General features: G+C 43.7%; 2 protein-coding genes across 3 annotated transcripts in view; both read left to right on the top strand.

Annotated features, from left to right (window-relative positions):
* Positions 1-6291, top strand: part of MAPRE1 (microtubule associated protein RP/EB family member 1) — a 14607-nt gene extending 8316 nt beyond the window's left edge. For both annotated transcript variants that reach the window (XM_019509958.1, XM_019509959.1), the window contains exons 3-7: positions 255-400; positions 1604-1808; positions 2428-2546; positions 3390-3542; positions 4000-6291. In XM_019509958.1, the coding sequence (XP_019365503.1) occupies positions 255-400; positions 1604-1808; positions 2428-2546; positions 3390-3542; positions 4000-4056 (680 nt within the window). In that variant the 3' untranslated portion in view covers positions 4057-6291. The remainder of the gene's footprint in view (positions 1-254; positions 401-1603; positions 1809-2427; positions 2547-3389; positions 3543-3999) is intronic.
* Positions 6292-7442: 1151 nt separating this feature from the next.
* Positions 7443-17177, top strand: part of EFCAB8 (EF-hand calcium binding domain 8) — a 27027-nt gene continuing 17292 nt past the window's right edge. Inside the window, exons 1-10 of the mRNA XM_019509960.1 lie at positions 7443-9327; positions 10009-10063; positions 11200-11374; positions 12883-13001; positions 13234-13337; positions 13641-13821; positions 14651-14756; positions 15045-15129; positions 15250-15371; positions 16621-16694. Of these exons, the coding sequence (XP_019365505.1) occupies positions 9251-9327; positions 10009-10063; positions 11200-11374; positions 12883-13001; positions 13234-13337; positions 13641-13821; positions 14651-14756; positions 15045-15129; positions 15250-15371; positions 16621-16694 (1098 nt within the window). The 5' untranslated portion in view covers positions 7443-9250. The remainder of the gene's footprint in view (positions 9328-10008; positions 10064-11199; positions 11375-12882; positions 13002-13233; positions 13338-13640; positions 13822-14650; positions 14757-15044; positions 15130-15249; positions 15372-16620; positions 16695-17177) is intronic.

Here is a 17177-nt window from a genome sequence, read left to right as displayed (position 1 = left end):
CATTACTGACCCTGTGAGTGTGACAGCACAGATTTTGGCTCTGTGTTGTGTTTGTATACCTGCCTAGTTACGGAGACAGTGTTATTCTTGGTTATAGATGCTTAAATCATATGAGAGAAGGTTCAGACTGTCTTATTTTTTTAGCATTTTCAATTAATTGGCTGCCAGTAATATTCAGTCTAGTTTTCTGCTTCTGTATGCTTTTGAATAAGATGAGCTATGGACATTCTTGTTTTGTTGGGTTTTTTTGGCAGGTGCTGCCTACTGTCAGTTTATGGACATGCTCTTCCCTGGCTCTGTAGCACTCAAGAAAGTGAAATTCCAAGCAAAGTTGGAACATGAGTACATTCAAAACTTCAAGATTCTACAAGCAGGTTTTAAACGAATGGGTGTTGACAAAGTAAGCAGCCCCAGTTCTCTTTGCGCTTAAATTTTAGACCATTTGTACTGTCTGCCATGTAAACCTTGGAGCATTGCTTGCTATCTGTTTTACTCTGGGGGGAAGGTTGCCAGTCGCTAGTGACGGTACCTGTCCTTTCACCTTCCTCAAGATGGTAACATCTATTAGTGCTGGATATCTGGCTGTTGCTAATAGGATGATTTCCTTTGCCTGAAATCCATATGCTTGTTTATAGATTAGTGCTAAGACTCATCTGAGATGCTGTGCTTACACTACTTCTTATTTTTGTACAAGGTGCTTTTGGTGGCCAGAGGCAGTTGGCCTGGTTCCAAAGTCCCAAGTCCTACCTCTTCTGGCAGCTCTCAGGCTACAGTGCTGCAGCATAGACCTGTGAAAGTGCCAGTTCAGATCAAGTGCAGATTATCCATGTAAATGACAACAAAAAACAGAGTTGATTAAGATTTTCTGTATTAACCTTTCTGTGTTCCTCACCTTTTATTTTTGAAGGAAACCTTTTTTTTAAAGAATGAATGAATAATCCACTCTCTACATCCATTTAGTCATCCCTGTATTGCGGCTGCTATTTAGTGTGAAGAGCAACTAACTTAGATAAGTGTGTTGCATAAGAACTAGATGGCCACATCTTGGATCACCAGATCGCCACTGTTTGTGTCTGGTTTTGGTTCAACCTTGGGCTAGTGGCCTGCAGGCGAAAAGGCTTTTAGAGTTCCAACTGTTCCCTTGGTAATTTCCATTTATGAGGTCATTGGGAAGAGGGTGATACACATCATGGTCAAAGCTTTGTGAACTTTCTAGTATATTTAAATAGCTGTGGATGTTTGGGAGTCTGATGTTGGCCAACAAATGAGACCCAGAGTATGTGGGGAAGAGATGGACAGACTCATAAAAAGGCTGAGAGCTCAGGAATAGAAAAGCAGGTTTCGTGTTGGAACTTACCTGATGATAATTACGATCATCAGACCTTTACATTTGAACTTGCTGCTGTTCTAAGTAGAGCAAGCTCTGTTCCAAAGAGTGGAAAAATCTCTGGTACTCAGAGTTCAGTGTATACCAGTCGAACTCTCTGTGGATTTGAACTAAATTGCATTAGATCATCTACTGTGCCATGTCTCTTGGTAAAGCCCACACTGAGATTAAAGAGCTTCTCGCTTATGAGTAACAAATTGTACTTTTTTTCCTTAGATAATTCCTGTGGACAGACTAGTGAAAGGAAAATTTCAGGACAATTTTGAATTTGTTCAGTGGTTCAAAAAATTTTTTGACGCAAACTACGATGGAAAGGACTATGATCCCGTTGCTGCCCGACAAGGCCAAGAGACAGTAGCACCTAACCTTGTCACTCCAGTTATGAACAAGCCCAAGAAAGCACTTGGTTCTAGCGGTGCAGGTAAAGCAAAATCTAAACGTCTTTTTAAAGGATTTCCAATAAGTGCTTGGAGAACAAGCATTGACTTAACTGTTTAAATTCATCTTATCAAATTGTGGTAGTTCACAGCTTTCCTTTATTTCAAAGAGTCCAGTTTCAAAACATCAGCTTATACTATGATATGTATGAGAGATCTCATTTTGTACCCATCCTCTTATTTCATGGAGAAATGGAAGAGATTCCATGACTGAGATGGGGGTGATGCTTTATCTGCAGGCTAGGCATGGCAGTCACCTTCAGGTCAGATAGCACGTAACCATTAGGACTTCCTTTACCTCTTGTAGATAACAGTTTCTTGGGAGCAACAGAGATGAAGGCTGCAAAAACAGACTCTTCTTCCATAAAGAAAATGGCAATGATTGGTACTAATCTTTTCAGGGAGAAGGGACACTTCACATGGTGAATCTGGGGCTGTTTTTGCTGTATGACACAGATCTTCAAACTTTTCACTGTTCTGTCTTAGCATGGCTGAAAATAACTCTTCTTGGTATCTTGAAGGATACAGCTATGCTGTCCAGAGGGGCTTTGTTCCCAGAATGAATGTGTTTAAGAGAATTAATGCAACCTTTTCACTCTTTAGCTCCACAGAGACCCATAGTTACACAGAGGCCCACAGCAGCTTCTAAAACTACCACTGCTATGGTTAAAAAACCTCCAGGAGGAATAGGAGAAGATGAATCAGCAGAATTGATTCAACAGGTGAGTCTTAAGCTGGTAGAACGTCAGGCTAACCATATGTGCTTAAAGTGAAAATGTATGAATCTTTACTGTAGGCAGGACATGAGAGGGGCTTGGAAATATAGCAGAGCAACTTGACTTAGTATGCTCTGCTAAAAGCATGTACTTCAGGACCTGTTCAATGTATACACCTTTTTCTTTCCTGAAAAAGGGCTGAAACGCCTCTTATAGTTTCATAGTTGATAGGGTTGGAAGGGACCTGAACAGATCATCAAGTCCACCCCGCTGCCATGGCAGGAAAGAGTACTGGGGTCAAACAACCCTGGCAAGGTGTTCATCCAGCCTGCTTTTAAAGACCCCCAGGGTAGGAGCAATGTGATAATACACAAGCACAGATCTATTGTGTACTGATATCATATGTAGGATTTGACTCGGTATTCTACAGTTGCATAGCAGATGTCTAAGCAGCATTCCTGTCAAGCTATGAACAGCTGTCACTTCATCGCAGGAGTGTGTGTGGTATGTTGTGCTGCCTAACCTAAAAAAATAGACCTTAGCAATGAAGACTGATGGCAGTTGAGCTTTATCTTATGTGATGTAACAAGCCCTTAAACATCGCAAGAGGGAGGACCTTTGCAGGGGATCGGCTGTCTGTAGTGGGAATAGACTATTCAACTTCTAAACTATACCTGTCATCTCGGCAATAGAATAATCAGGATCTTGATTATGCCTTACCTGTTTGTGACACGGTGCTTTTTTTGGTAACAGGGGAAACTTTGCTTTCTAAGTAAGGACTCTTGGGACTTATTGCTACTGGAGAAACTAGTGCTTGAGTAGTGACATTTTTCTTTTTTCTGAGGGCAGATTAATGTATTGAAGCTCACTGTTGAAGACCTGGAGAAGGAGCGGGACTTCTATTTTGGCAAATTGAGAAACATTGAACTGATCTGCCAGGAGAACGAAGGGGAGAACGATCCAGTGCTGCAGAGGATTGTGGAAATTCTTTATGCCACAGATGTAAGCATTTCTGTCTAGTACACAGCTGGAGGGAAAAACAAATTCTCCTACCTCATGTACCCAAGTTACCTGGGAACCGCAGAATGAAAGGCCCTATAACTTAGTCTTTTACCAGCCCCACTTAATCCACAGTCAGCACTTGCTTTTCTCTACATGTAGAGAGGAGCTGTTCTTTTCATGTTGAAGAACAGATATTGCCTTGAGTGGATAGTGCAGCAGCAAATTCAGTTTGTACCCTAAACTACTTCAGTGCTTAGTGAATTACTATGATGAACACATACAAGATTTGGAGAAAATAATACTTCTCTCCTCCAGGAACCTAACTGGCCTCTCTAATTTTCAGCTGAATGGGTTTCTCCTTGACAGTATTCTAGGTAAAATTGCAAGGAAGGTTGTAGCACAGGAATCAGGTTTGTCATCTGCTTTTCATTAATGCACTCTTTCTCTCTCCCTTTAGGAAGGCTTTGTGATTCCCGACGAAGGAGCACCACAGGAAGAACAAGAAGAGTATTAACAGTCCACCTACTGTACCAGCGGAGCAGCAACACCAGAATTCTTTGCCCCAAATCATGTGCTTAACTGTAAAATACTCCACTTTATTCTTAGAGGACTCACTGGTTTCTTTTCATAAGCAAAAAAGTACCTCTTCTTAAAGTGCACTTTGCAGAAGTTTCACTCTTTTCCGATGGGTTTGAGTTAGGAGCTCTTTTTCACTTTGTAGCAGAGCAGTATTAACATCTAGCTGGTATATTTAGGGAATAAGAGGCTGAATATTTGGAGCTTGTTGCAGAGTTGTTTGCTGGTAAACACTGGGTTGTGGAAAGACTTTTCTGTATCTGATGGAGGTGGAATGTGTAATAGAGAAATTAGATTGACTTGCAGAAAGATTGATTTAATGTGAAATTGTGGCAGAGAACTTTTAATAAAAATGCCTTAAGAGTATTTAAAATATGCTTCCGTATGCCAAATTAAAGTAATGTGACAGGAGATTTTATGTGCTTCATACTGGGGTGAAAAAATGTCTGACCCCTTACACTGCTGTCTGGGAGGCCTTGCATGGTGATAGCCTCCCTTGTGATAGATTTCTGTATCAGCAAGTACCCAAAAGGGGCTAGTAAAACAACTCCATCCCTGCTCAGTAAAGCTGCTCACCGAGTGATTAGTTCTCAGTGAAATAGGTCTTAATGTTGCCTGTGGCAAGATTAGAAGGAGTATGAACAGCTGAGACCACACATGCAAGTTATCTTGAGTGCTAAATCCTTCTCTGTGGCATTGTGGCTAACAACTTTGCCAAATTCATGTACTGTATTTTCTGGAAAATAACATGCATCCAGGCTTATTGCCGAAAAAGAATCTTTGAGTCGCTGTCCTCCGAGGTTCTTGTTTCTCCTTGTCTTGTCTCCTGTTTTTGTGGTGTCCTTTCTAGTCTGTTTTACTCTGGTTTTCCTTCCCTGCCCCACAAAGATTACTGGTGAAACTAGTGAATGTAATGGAACTTGACCGGTCAGGTCTCATTATAATAGAAGTGAGTGCATTGAGGCTGATACACTTTTTGTACCTGTTGGGCAGTCTTCCTCTGCCCTTGGTGTACTTGAATAGTGATGCTTGCCAGTACAAGAGTCTTCTGGGGAGAAATCTAAAAGGTGATGGCTATTGGAGCTGATGTTGTTGCAGAAAATACAGTACCGTGACTAACTTAAATATTAATATTTAAAACACTTTCTTGAACTGTCCCTTTTGCTCTCGTGCCCCTCATTCCTGTTGTGTTTGCCAGGTTTCTGCAAGACTAATTCCCCCGCTACTGAGATTGATTGGTCCTGTGCTTGTATTTGTTTCTGGTGGTAGCTTGTCCTAAAACGTGTGTGTAGAAGGCGAGCATTTATGGTAATTGTGGTTTAGTGCATGAATTGTTGTGAAATTCAGAAGAAAACCCAAATTCAGTGAATGCCAAAAAAATGCAAGTAACCAGCCATTGTTAAATTGCAGTGGTACTATTTTTCTTGTGGCCTTTTAGACTTTTGTTGCCCTAAAATTCCGTTTTGCCAAGAAACCATAATTCACCTGGATTTTTCTTGACAGGGTTTTTTCTACTTTAAGCAGTTTCTAAATAAAGTTCTGTATTTCAAGAGTGTCATATCTGCTGTAGTCTAATATTCTGGGATACAATTAGGTTAAATTAAAGATCTTGATAGTTTCGGTCTGAAATTTACACAACTCGAAACGTCCCTTTTCCTCCTCCAATTGTAACCACGTTCCTTGCTAACATAAGCAGCAGTAATACTGAATTTGAGACTTCTGTTGGGGGAAATGTCTTTAGCATTTGTTTACAACAAGTGGAAGAAATGGTAGACTGTGCTTTCTCTTTCCTTGGGTGTAAGCATGCTACTGGGTCTTTCTCTGTACGTGACTTATGGCAAAGCCCTCTAAGGCACTGTATTGCTAGAAAAGAAAAAGTTGGCAGCTAGCCTTAAAAGTCCTAAGATGCTGAACATATGAATGCTACCAGTGTCTCTCTTAAAATGGCTGAATCTCTTGTAACTTGGTCATCTTGTTAAGTTTTCAGTAAGCTTCATAGGCAAGCCTGAACGTTAGGTTTGTCAAAGGCACAATGAATGACTAGCTTCTGCAGGAAATGCTAATGTGGTTCCTAGGAGTTATGACAGGTCCCTGAGACTTGCCTCTGTTTATGCTGGAGGTGACTGGAATGGTCCATGAATCCAGTTCCTAAGCAATAGGCAGTGGTGGCAACGAAAAGTAGTGCAGTGTGAAGGTGCATAGGAGGGACGGGGCTTTGCACATAAAATCTTCTCTCCCATTGCTTATTTGCTGTAGTGTCCAAAGCTTGCTCTCTTTCAGCTTTTTGATATCTATATGCTAAACACTTGCTCTCCCTGCATACTCAAAGCAAAAGATGGAGGTAACAACGTGACTGGTGGAACCTGACTTGGGAGGTGAGATTGGGTCTTTCAGCATCTGTGAGAATAAAGTTTCACACTGAATCACGGTTGCTTCAGATGTGTCCCACAAGAGTATGTTTGGCAGTGAACTATAAAGCATCCAGGTAGCCCCGCCAACAGTACAGTTGCACTAGATCAGCTTGGTCTCTGCTGCCAGAAACATGCCAAAAGAGAGAATGAGGTGGAAATAGAAGTTGTGCTCGTGTCCTGTGGCTGCGTAATATGTTCAGATGTGTAGCAATGGCCAGTGAGGCAACACAAGTAAATGGAAACTTGCAGGGCTGCAAGTCAAATGCTGCTAAAATTGTTAGTTCCCTAATACCAAGAAAGATGTTAGTAAAATTAGCAAACTCTTAATACAGATAATTTATTCACAACACATTTATATATCACAGATGTCTTGACATGGTGGCTTTCCTTTTTTTGTTTTTTGTTTTCCTGATTTCCTTGTTGGGAAGCAAATTTCCAGAATAAATTCAGCTCAAACCCATGAAATTCATGTAGCTATTCTGAGCTGGTACAGTACTGGCTGTTTAGATATTGAATGCTCTCCTGCTGGGATTCTTTCAGAAGACATCCAACCTTTCGTAGCTCTTTAGTTTTATCAAATACCTGAAAAGCAAACAATGGAACAACCAAAAGCTCCTGTTTGTCTTTTCTGTACCCAACACGTGTCTTACTTACAGGTGGGCTTGCAGATATTTTTTAACTTTATTGTTCAATCTTTTCAGAGTTCCTGGCTTGCAATGACAATTTTTACTGTAACTGTTAAAAGCCTACAAATAAAGGCTAAGAATTTACATCACTCTTTCATACCCTGTTAATATTTAATGTGATCATTATTTATTCAATTGTTTGTTTGTCTGTTTGTTATTTGCACTGATAAAAATATGCTACTATCTCTGTTTTAGATAAGCACGCAGCAACAATAAATAGAATTAGCTGAATTAAATGCTACTGGATATCCTCTTCAAGATGTAGCCTCATGAGCCGAGTGTGATAGCTCTGTTTAGCAGGTCACTGATGCTGTTGTGCTAAAATAGGACTCTGCCTCCTAATCTTGGGATTATCTGGGTAGTGTTTGTACAGTGCTCTGACGACAGGGCTATATAAATCTTAAGTATCTAGGTTACAGGAAAACTGAACGATGCATTGAATAGTTTTTGAAAGTTTAATGAGAATTAGTACAGAACAGACCCCACTTGTACAGCTGAGCATAGACCTTGGCCAAGTGGGTAGGCAATAAACCATGTCAAGGGTGAAGAGGCTTTTATACTCTTTAGAGAGCAGTGAAAGCATAATGTGGGAGTACTGATATATTCTGATACAGCCTGCGTGAGGCTGCGATACACCTATTCTAGAATGGGTTACCTAAACAGATAGCTACTGTGCAGCTTATAATCTTGTGATAAGGGACAGAAGATGACAGTAGTTTACCGAGTCATTTATAAAAACCCAATTCTGTATTTGGATAGGAATGCTTTCCCATCTAACCCCTCACTTTTAGAAAATGCCTGGCTCTCCAGAACAGCTGTGTCACATTGCAAGCTGCTCTTGTCCTTTGTAGCAGGCAGCTAGCATCAAGTCTGAAGTCATAGACCAAAACAGGAACTTTATGATATATAATTTGTGCAGCAGCACACGCAACCTAATGGTACTTTAACTTTGGAATTGCCAGGTAGAAATTCAGCAATGATTTGATTTCCCTTTCTTGTGTGTGGTTTGTTTTTCTTGCAAGTTGCATGGTACAGTGCAGTAGTTCCCCAGCTGGTCTGCAGATGGATTATGGATGGCACAGCCCTGTGCCTTTCTAGTGTCTTCAGTTAAAGCTTGATAAAGGTGTAGAGTGACTACATTGCAAAGAAGCAAAATTATGGTACAAATCCAGTTATTTTTCTCTGCTAGCCACTTGCCAAACCTGGCTAACTTTCACGCAGCAGTCATTTTAAGAGTTTGTGGTTGACTTGTTAGGAAATGTAGAAAACAGGAACTGATATTTTAGTTGTGTCCCCCCACCAAGTCTTCAAAGAACTTCAGCAAGACAGAAAACTGCTGTCCTCTTGCAAAGTCATTTCATGAATTGGTTGCATCCAAGTCTTCCAAAATCTCTCTGGAGCTACTGTTACACTAATGGAAGGTAGAAGAATAGTTGTTCTGCAGGCTTCAAATGTTGTGCGGTTACTTTTTCAAGAATATATCTTGATAATACGATTTTAGTTCCGTTTTTGATACTTTATATCATAAGCAGCAAGATGGCCGCTCAATAAGCCCTTCTTAGCAAGAAGAGAGCAGAGTAAGTGGTGAAAGACGAAGTCCAGAGGGAGCTGAGTGCTGATCCATTGCAGAGAATGTGCTGTCCTGGCATGCTTTGAAAAGAGTCGAGAGGGAGAGACTCTAGAGTCAGAAATCCTTGGGAACAGTTTTCCTGATGTTCCCCTTTCAGGTAGTGGAAGCAGATTTTTCTCTTGGGGTCTGGTACAGAGCCTCTTGCCAGCTTATTTTTGGGGTGGGGTGGATGCTCTGGAGATACTGAAGAGGCATTGTCTACTTCCAGTCCTTCAAGGGGAAAGAAAGGGGTGGGTTGCCCTGTGGATCCGTGATACAGAGAATTCCTTCCAGCAGAGGGGAAAGGACTCCACCTGGAAGCTCTCTGGATGATGTCACAGCACTCACAATGACATCATAGTTGAGCTGGCATATGGCCTTGCACTGGAAGTCCTCAGTAGATGCACAGCAGGAGCCAGGAGCATCATGGCTGTCCCCAGGATCACGAGCAGATCCTTGTCTTCAAGGTCTCACAATATTGGCCCCTTTCCCTCTCTGGCCTGGTGAGTACTGAGGGCTGGGGCACCCTGGGAGCAACTTGTTTTGTAATAGCTAGCATCTCTCTCCTCTCTCTTGGGCTCCTCTTAAACCATCGTTTCCTAACCTTTTTAATCCAGTTCCTTGCTGGATACTCAGGGAGTTAATCAGTGTAACGTGCTTAGAAATTCTTATTTTCCCCATATATAAAATGAGAACAGAGACTTTTTTTTTTTGCCTCCCTGGGGCAGAAGGGTTTGGGTATCCAGCTCCCATTGCTCTTACTGATTTCAGTAGTTACATGTACCTGAATATTTGTTCTTTAATGATTGACTTCAAAAGGCCCAAGGTGTTTAGTGCTGATCAAGACAGAAGCCTCTCTTTGTTGCCAAGGTGTTACAGTTGTGCAATAAGAACGGCTGGCATCACAAGTACCTCAAGCAGTATAGAGAAGGCTACTTCCTTCAAGTACTACAAACCCATGCCTCCATCACTTCAGTTTGCACTAATAGGAATAGTGAATAACCATCCCCAGAGTTGAAAGCAAGTCTGTCAGTCTGTTTCTTACCTCTGGCGTCTCTTCATCGTGCGGGTCTGTCCTGCGCTTCAAAGTAGCGTGGGTGTCTGCATACACAGCAGTCACAGGAGTAACAGCACTATAGACCTATGGACGGATAGATATATTTGCATTATGTTTAACATTTCAGGGGAGATGAATCTGAAGGTGAAAAAACCCTGAAGCCAGGTCTAGTGAGGCAACAGGTAAGAAAGAACAAGCGCAGTGTGGATGGGCATGGTGTGATGTGGAAAGGACATCTGCAGCCCAGCAGTGTGGCAGTGATTCTGCTTCATTTGCACTATCATTATATATCCCTTGTCCTTCTCCTGCAAACTCAACACGCTGATGGTTTGGACGACTGAGTGGTGCCCCTCAGCTTCTCTCTCATACAGTCTGTCACACGTCCTCTCTAGTCGTTGCATCCAGACCTGCTCCGGATTTTTCAGCTTTAAATGATTTCAAGAAGGCTAGTCACATTTTTAAATTTAAAAGTGTTAACTGTTATGAATTCTTAAGGGAAACCAGCCATGCTGTAACAATTGCAGCTTATTACAGTGCTTCCTGGTTTGAAGCACGTATTGGGTCCAAGTGCCTCTCTCGCTGGGACTAAGCTCCATGCCAGGGATGCTCGGGTGTGGGCAATCTGGGTGTTTGTGTTCATTTTGCCAAAATAGTGTGCAACCAGGGGGAAGTTCAGGCACCAGCATGGAGCATAGGGCCCCTGAGGGCTGTGCCAGTTGCATCCAGGTGCCTGTGGCCAAGCAGCTAGGACCAGACAGAGTGCTGCCATGCTTCGGCCATGCCTCCGGCTTTAGAGGATGCCCTTGGCATGTTTCTTGCTCTTGGACTTCTGCAGAGCTTGGCAAGGAGCTGGCTACATCAGCTGAACCCCCGCCTGTGTGGACCTCTAAATGAGGATAACGCATGGTGGCTGCACGCCAGGAATGAATCTGATCTGTGCTAATTGCATGAGTTTAAATTGGCTATAAAATAATATGAAAATAGAGCTGGTGGGGCACATCTGCAATGTCATCAATAGATCATGGATCAGTCCCACAAAAGTCTATGGGGCTACAATTGTTAGTAAAGATTGCCTGTGTGTGGGAGAGCTTACTGGGCTGGTCCCTGGCGTTGCAAGGTCCTTGGGACAGAAACTGTTTCTCTTATCTCTATTATAGCACCTTATAATTAAGTAACAGCCTTGTTAGAGTCGTCCTTTAATAACTGATCTGCCCGACTGCCTCTCCCCACCCCTCGCTGCAAGATGCATGTTGAAGGGACTGTTTTGAGTGTGCTGCAAGCACTGTCCAGGCTGTCCTTGTTCCTAACTGTTTTCCAGGCCAGCGTCCTCACGAGCAAAGCCAGCGGGGCAAGCTCCTTTCACAGACGCATGGGGGAGTTTGCAGAAGTCGCGGACGCGGCCGGCGTGCAGCAGGTGGAGGATCTGATTAGTTCTGAGCACTTGCAAAAACTGGCGCGAATGTTTCAGAAGCCGAACAGAGACAAAACCAGAGGTGACGATGAGCCCGTGCCCCAAGCTCTTCTGTTTTTAGGAGGCTGTTACCTCTGCTTATTTACTGTTTGATAACTACAGTATTTGTGTTCTTCTTGAGACACCTAGAGTCTACTCAGTAGCATTCAGCATCATAGTCCCTTCCAGGCCCATCCATTAGTTTGCATTCTGCTTTTTCCACCATGTAGAAAATCTTGTCCATGCATGCATGGAGACCCCCTAACTTTGGCTTTCTGTAAGGTGAGGCAGAAACAAATTTCTTCTTTCTCTGTTATTAGATGTTGGCTTCTGTGCCCTACTTGTATACCATGGGAAGCCAGGCTCATTATTTAGGCAGCTAGGAGGAAACAGTCCCCCTGGCTCCAGGTTAGGTTGGAATAGATGATTTAAATGGGACGACACAACATAGTATAATGATATTCTGCAACTTCTTCTGGCTGAAGATGTCTGAATTCTTTTTAAACACTGGCTAGCCCTCACAAATCCCCAGTGTAACAGTCCAGTATTACCAGTCTATTTTTATAAATGGGGGAATATGGCACAGAGAGAATCTGACTAATCCTAGGCTAGGTGGCAGACCAGGAGCAGAGTTTAGGCATACATTTTATCTGTCCGGACACGCATTCAGACATTAACCTTCCCTTGTGGTTTAGTCTTTTTTCCTGCCATAGCTCAGTGTGTTTGCTTGTCCTCACAATGGGCTGATTTTCAGAAATGCCCGTTCACACAGATTGGTGTGATCTCTGGATGTGGTTCTCCAGGTATTACCAAAGAGCTGTCGAGATGCTTTGGAATATCAGCCGATGTAGAAATGCCAAGGGTAGCACACCTGAGATTCGCACAATCTAGGGAAGTTTGTTTGTTGGCCGAGGTGATGTGCAGAGTTCAAAGGGAGACATGAAAATTCATTGAGCTGGAAAATTTGATGAAAACTAAAAACGTGCATCTTTTTCCTTCCATGTTACAGCTTGTTCTCCATTAAAGTCTGTTTGCTAATTTCACTTCCCTTTTTAAACACACAACTGTGGCTTGCAGGCAGTCAAACGGAGACTAAGGCACTTTTGTGCACAATCACCCTCACAAATACTGATTCAGGTTGAGGCAGGCTAAGAAAACCTTAGAAGTCCCTACTGAAAATTGTACTTGAATACCCAAAACTAGATTTTCAAGGAAGCCATACACCTATCATGTGCCTGTATGCACGCGACTTGACAACCCGTGCTGGCATGCGTGCAATTTGGGAAATTACATGCCAGTAACTGATCTGTGTGTATTTGCACACACTGGTGTCTGCCTTCCTTGCATAGTTGCAGTAAGTAGTGTGAGCAGATTAGACATCCAACTGCATGCCTTTATTGCATACATAAACTGTAAAAATCTTCCTCCAATGGTGTGTTTGCATTGCCTTGAATATTAGTGCCGTTATGATGCAGTCTGTTCACGGTCTGTTTCCTCAATAAACACTTGTGTGGAACACCTAGGGCTGATATACTGTGCTTATTCTCTCAGGGCTGGATATTGAGGAGTTCCGTGAAGCAGTGAAGGAGATAATGGGCAATATTGAAAATGAAGATATTGATGTCATGTTTATGAAGGTTGACAGCAATTGCGATGGCTCTGTAGTCTGGGTAATGCTCCTATGCTGTATAATCAGAGATAATGCTTGGCAGGTAGCAATAGGAAAAATAATTTCCTGATTACTTCTCTTTAATTTGGTCCGATGCTGGTGGAGATCAGTGTTTATGTTCATCGTTATTTTCCCATAATTCTTTCTGTATCCATCAGCACCGCAGACCCCAAGATAATTAATTACTCTCTCCCTTTGATACCATGCTAATGATGTTGCTGTCTCTCTTACAGGAAGAGTATCTGAACTACATGCTACTACAATACAGGGGGAAGGTTGACATGCTGGAGGGCAAATCGCATCTGTTATTTCAGACACCTATGAAAGTCATCCCAGCGTAAGATCTCTCTTAGCCCTTCACTCTCCAAGGAAGAGAGGTCCACATTCAAGCGCTAGTAACCTCAGGGACCTTACTGTGTGCCTCATTTTGCCTTCTGTAGTCTCTCCTCAGCTCAAAAGCACCTGGGTCTTTAGTTCATCTGCAAAATGCTGGGCTCCCTTATGAGTCTTAAGTGACTCGCCCTCTGCTCCCAACCTGCCTCCCCTCCACCCTCAAAGCCTTTTACAAACGTTCATCACCTCCTTTGCTTTCCTGGCAGTCTGTTCCCTTCCCCTGATCTCATTTCTCTTCCTTGCTCAGGATGGTAGGCCAGGAAATCATCAAGGTGCAGTTTTACCCAAGCCAGGGCTGGGCCAGGGACAAGCAGAAGGCAGCCAAGAGCAGCAGCAGCCGGAGCCTGTCGGGCCGGTTCCTGACAGTCACCAGGGATGGAGTCCTGCTCTACTGGAGCGACGCATTCAAGCTGCTCCGCACCGTCCGTGTACGTGCTCGCATCCCTGTTTGGAAGGCAGCCCAGATTGTCCAGCATGGTGCCTCTCACCCTTTCCATATGCAGGATCCTCCTCCCATTTAACCATGCAGAAACGCAAAAGGGAGCAGGACTGTGGCCCTGCTGACTGTCGCAGCTCTTGACATACCAGAGCTGTATTTGCTCCCAGCTGTCTCCTCTGCCCAGTGCCCTGAGCAGTAAATCCCCAGGTGCAGGCGCTGCAGAGCACTCACACGCTGGATTGGGGAGTTGCCAGCAGAAAGACAGGTCTGTGCTGGACTGGAGTCCTGTAGCTCAGCACTCAGGTGGTGTCAGGCCCTCTTCTTTACTGCTGCCACTTTCAAAAACTAATATTGAGGGAGCATAAGAGGAAAATTTTTCACACGAGGAATATTTTGCACTAATTTCCCCAGGGAGCCTTTTTAAATAGAAGCATCTGGTCTCAGCTCAGATTACTGTCTGCTAAGTCTTCTTTTACTGACTGCAAATGCAAGAGAATGAATCAGGACTGAACACTACAGGATATGGCCAATTAGCCCCTGGACTCGTATTTTCCTGCTTTCATCCCTATTGCATCTCCAACAGTAAAAAATCTTTTTTAAGGTACTGGTCTCCAATGCTGTTTGGAGCGGAAAATGCTAGAGGTGCTGTTTGCTTGGGGTGAAATTCAGGTGCCCCTTGCAAGTTTGACATAAGCTCAAGCTACTAGGTGTTTTGCCTTATGAGTAGTTTAAGAAGCTGAGCTTTGCAAAAAGTATTCAAACACCAAGTTGTCCTGCCTTCCGGGACTTACCAAGGTACATTTTTCTCCTCTCTGCAGCTTGACCAGACCAAGCGAAAGCACACTCATAAGATGTGGGTCATCGACATGGTGTGTCTGCCAAATATCAGCCTGTTGGCAGTCGCATCTACTGAACGGACTATCGGTAAACAGAAAATTATTCCCCATTCTGAGGCTTGGGGCCCTATCCAGCACAACTGATGTTAATGGGGATTTTGCCATTAATTTCCATGGGCACAGAGCCTTGCTGCATGTGCATTGCATTCATGTTGTCTATAGCACATGCCTGTGTGTATGAATGACCAGACAAACAGCTGTGATTGTGACAGGTGCTGGATATCCATCTCAGTCTGATAACTAACCCTCATCAAGATGATGGTAATTTCACAGGATTTCTCTCTCTCTCTCTCTCTCTCTTTTTTAATATGCACAGAGTTCTTCGATATTAGTGGCGTCAAATGTGACAGGGTTTTCTACCTTGCTGAGCTGGAAGGATGTGCGACAGCCCTGGATTACTGGTAGGTTACCTGCTTCTCCAGAAGGTAAATTATCTGTCTAAATAGGTCTTTTGGTTGCAGACCTGAGCACTGCTCTGTTTTGGGGTCTGATCTGTTCTCTTGTGTTTCCACCTGAATCAGGACAGATGGGCACAAAGGAGTGTTTTGTGCTGGTGATGCGAAAGGAAATGTTCTGATCTTCACCTCCCTGAATGTTTTGGCAAATGGACTCTTCAACGTTCGTCCCTATATAATTAAACCAGGTACAGAGACTTGACAGCAGTGCCCGGAGTGTGGCATGCTCTTCTGCAGAGGGTAAAATAGAGAGTTTACCTAAATAGTCCTCCTGAAGGATGAGCAGGAGTGACTTCAGAAGCAGAGGTGTTGATCTGAGATGATGAGCTTTTCCCACTTCCCCCACCCCCTGGGGGTCCACAGAGTAGATCTAAGGGGTCGGCAGAAGATGACTACGATCAATCAATAGTATGTGAATGCCCACACTTACAGTTCGTAGGGCTCCGCACCTCCACTTGACATTTCCAAAGGGGTCTACAAATGAAAGAGAGGTTAAAAACCACTGGTGTAGGATAATTGTGGCCAATACCGTAACCCTGTGAGGGCCACACTCTCCTCGGACAGTTTAGGTGGATCTATGAAAACTAAACAGTCCTTCCAGCAGGCTCTACAGAAAGCGTCTCGACAGCCGTCGATCCTTTCGATCACAGTGTACACGTAAGAGGTCTAATCAAATGCCTGATGAATCCGTTTGTGGGCGACGAGACCAGTTTGAGAGCGGCACAGCTTGTTACAAGTTCCCTAGATCTGTATGCTGTCTGAGTTGGAGTCCAAGTGCTTTCTTCTTTCTCACTTTGCATCCACCCCTGGATCAAAGCTGCTTCATGTTGAGCTGCACCTGGTGCCAGATGTTGCTTCCAGATGAGGCAGGATTCTGCGCACTGCTCCCAGCTTTCTGTGTTGATGTTGAATGACTTTGTACCTTTTTTGCAGTACCACCATCAAGGGCGACCCCGCTTTGTAGAGCCAGCTCAAATCTCACTATATAAAATATTCTTGGGGATAGTCTCCTCCTGTTCTTCTGACATGGCCGATCCATCGCAACCTTTTCTTCTTGACATTGGCTTCTAAGTGTGTCAGTCCTGCGTGCTCCAGTACCGCTGTGTTTGGCATTGTCTTCCCACTTCGTTTTCAGGATCTTCTGCCGACATCTTGTGCAGAAGCCGCTCAGTCTCTTGATGTGCCTAGCATACATAGTCCACGTTTCTGAACCATAAAGCAGGGATGACAGTGCACAAGTCTCATAGATTCAAATTTTCCCCTTCACACTTGACTCACCGTACTCTGCTAAACATCCCGAGGCACTGATGGGGTTAGACTGCTTGTTATTGCTTTGAATGTATTTCAGCACTGAATGTGAAAGCTTTCCTTGGAGAACGGTTGCAAGTACTGGGATGCGGGTGACCCTGTTGCTTTTATCGTGGTCTTTTTCCCCAGGTGTTGCGGCCAGGATTCCCATGCAGCTTCTCCTGAAAGAAAAGGGCTCCCTGTACAGCAGTTTCCGAATGCCTGTGAGTTTCCATTTTATTGGTCGCACTGAACCCACCATCATTTTCACTCTTGGCATTGGAGATGTGTTTGCAGTACACTATAAGGAGAAGTCCAGTGCCCAGCATTTTGTTCTGATGGCTTGCTGGAGCACTAAATTTTTTAAAATTTAATTTCAAGGGCCAAATCAGTTCTGCATTATATTGGGCAAAGCCCAATAGTTTAACTTCCAAATTCCAATCGTTTCAGCGTGCGTGCGTGCGTGTGTGTGTACCACCAGGCAAGTATCCTTCCTGCTAGACCCATCTTTCTTGGGCTTTGGATACTTTCCAAATCCATGGCAGGCATCCTACATGCAAGCCTGGAGGCCTTGGGGTTCAGATGCCCCCTTGTCTCACTTGCTCCTAGCCAAAAAGCAGAAGAGCAAGCCATGGGGGAAACATAAATGCAGTTTGCCACAAATTTGTGCAGTCAAGTTTCCCATTTCCTGCCCCACCCCCCCCCCC

The sequence above is a fragment of the Gavialis gangeticus genome, unplaced genomic scaffold (genome assembly GCF_001723915.1).
Source record: "Gavialis gangeticus isolate Ggan-Ray unplaced genomic scaffold, GavGan_comp1, whole genome shotgun sequence".
Lineage (NCBI taxonomy): Eukaryota > Metazoa > Chordata > Crocodylia > Gavialidae > Gavialis > Gavialis gangeticus.
The sequence above is the reverse complement of the archived record's forward strand: the minus strand, read 5'-3'. Positions and strand labels throughout refer to the sequence as shown.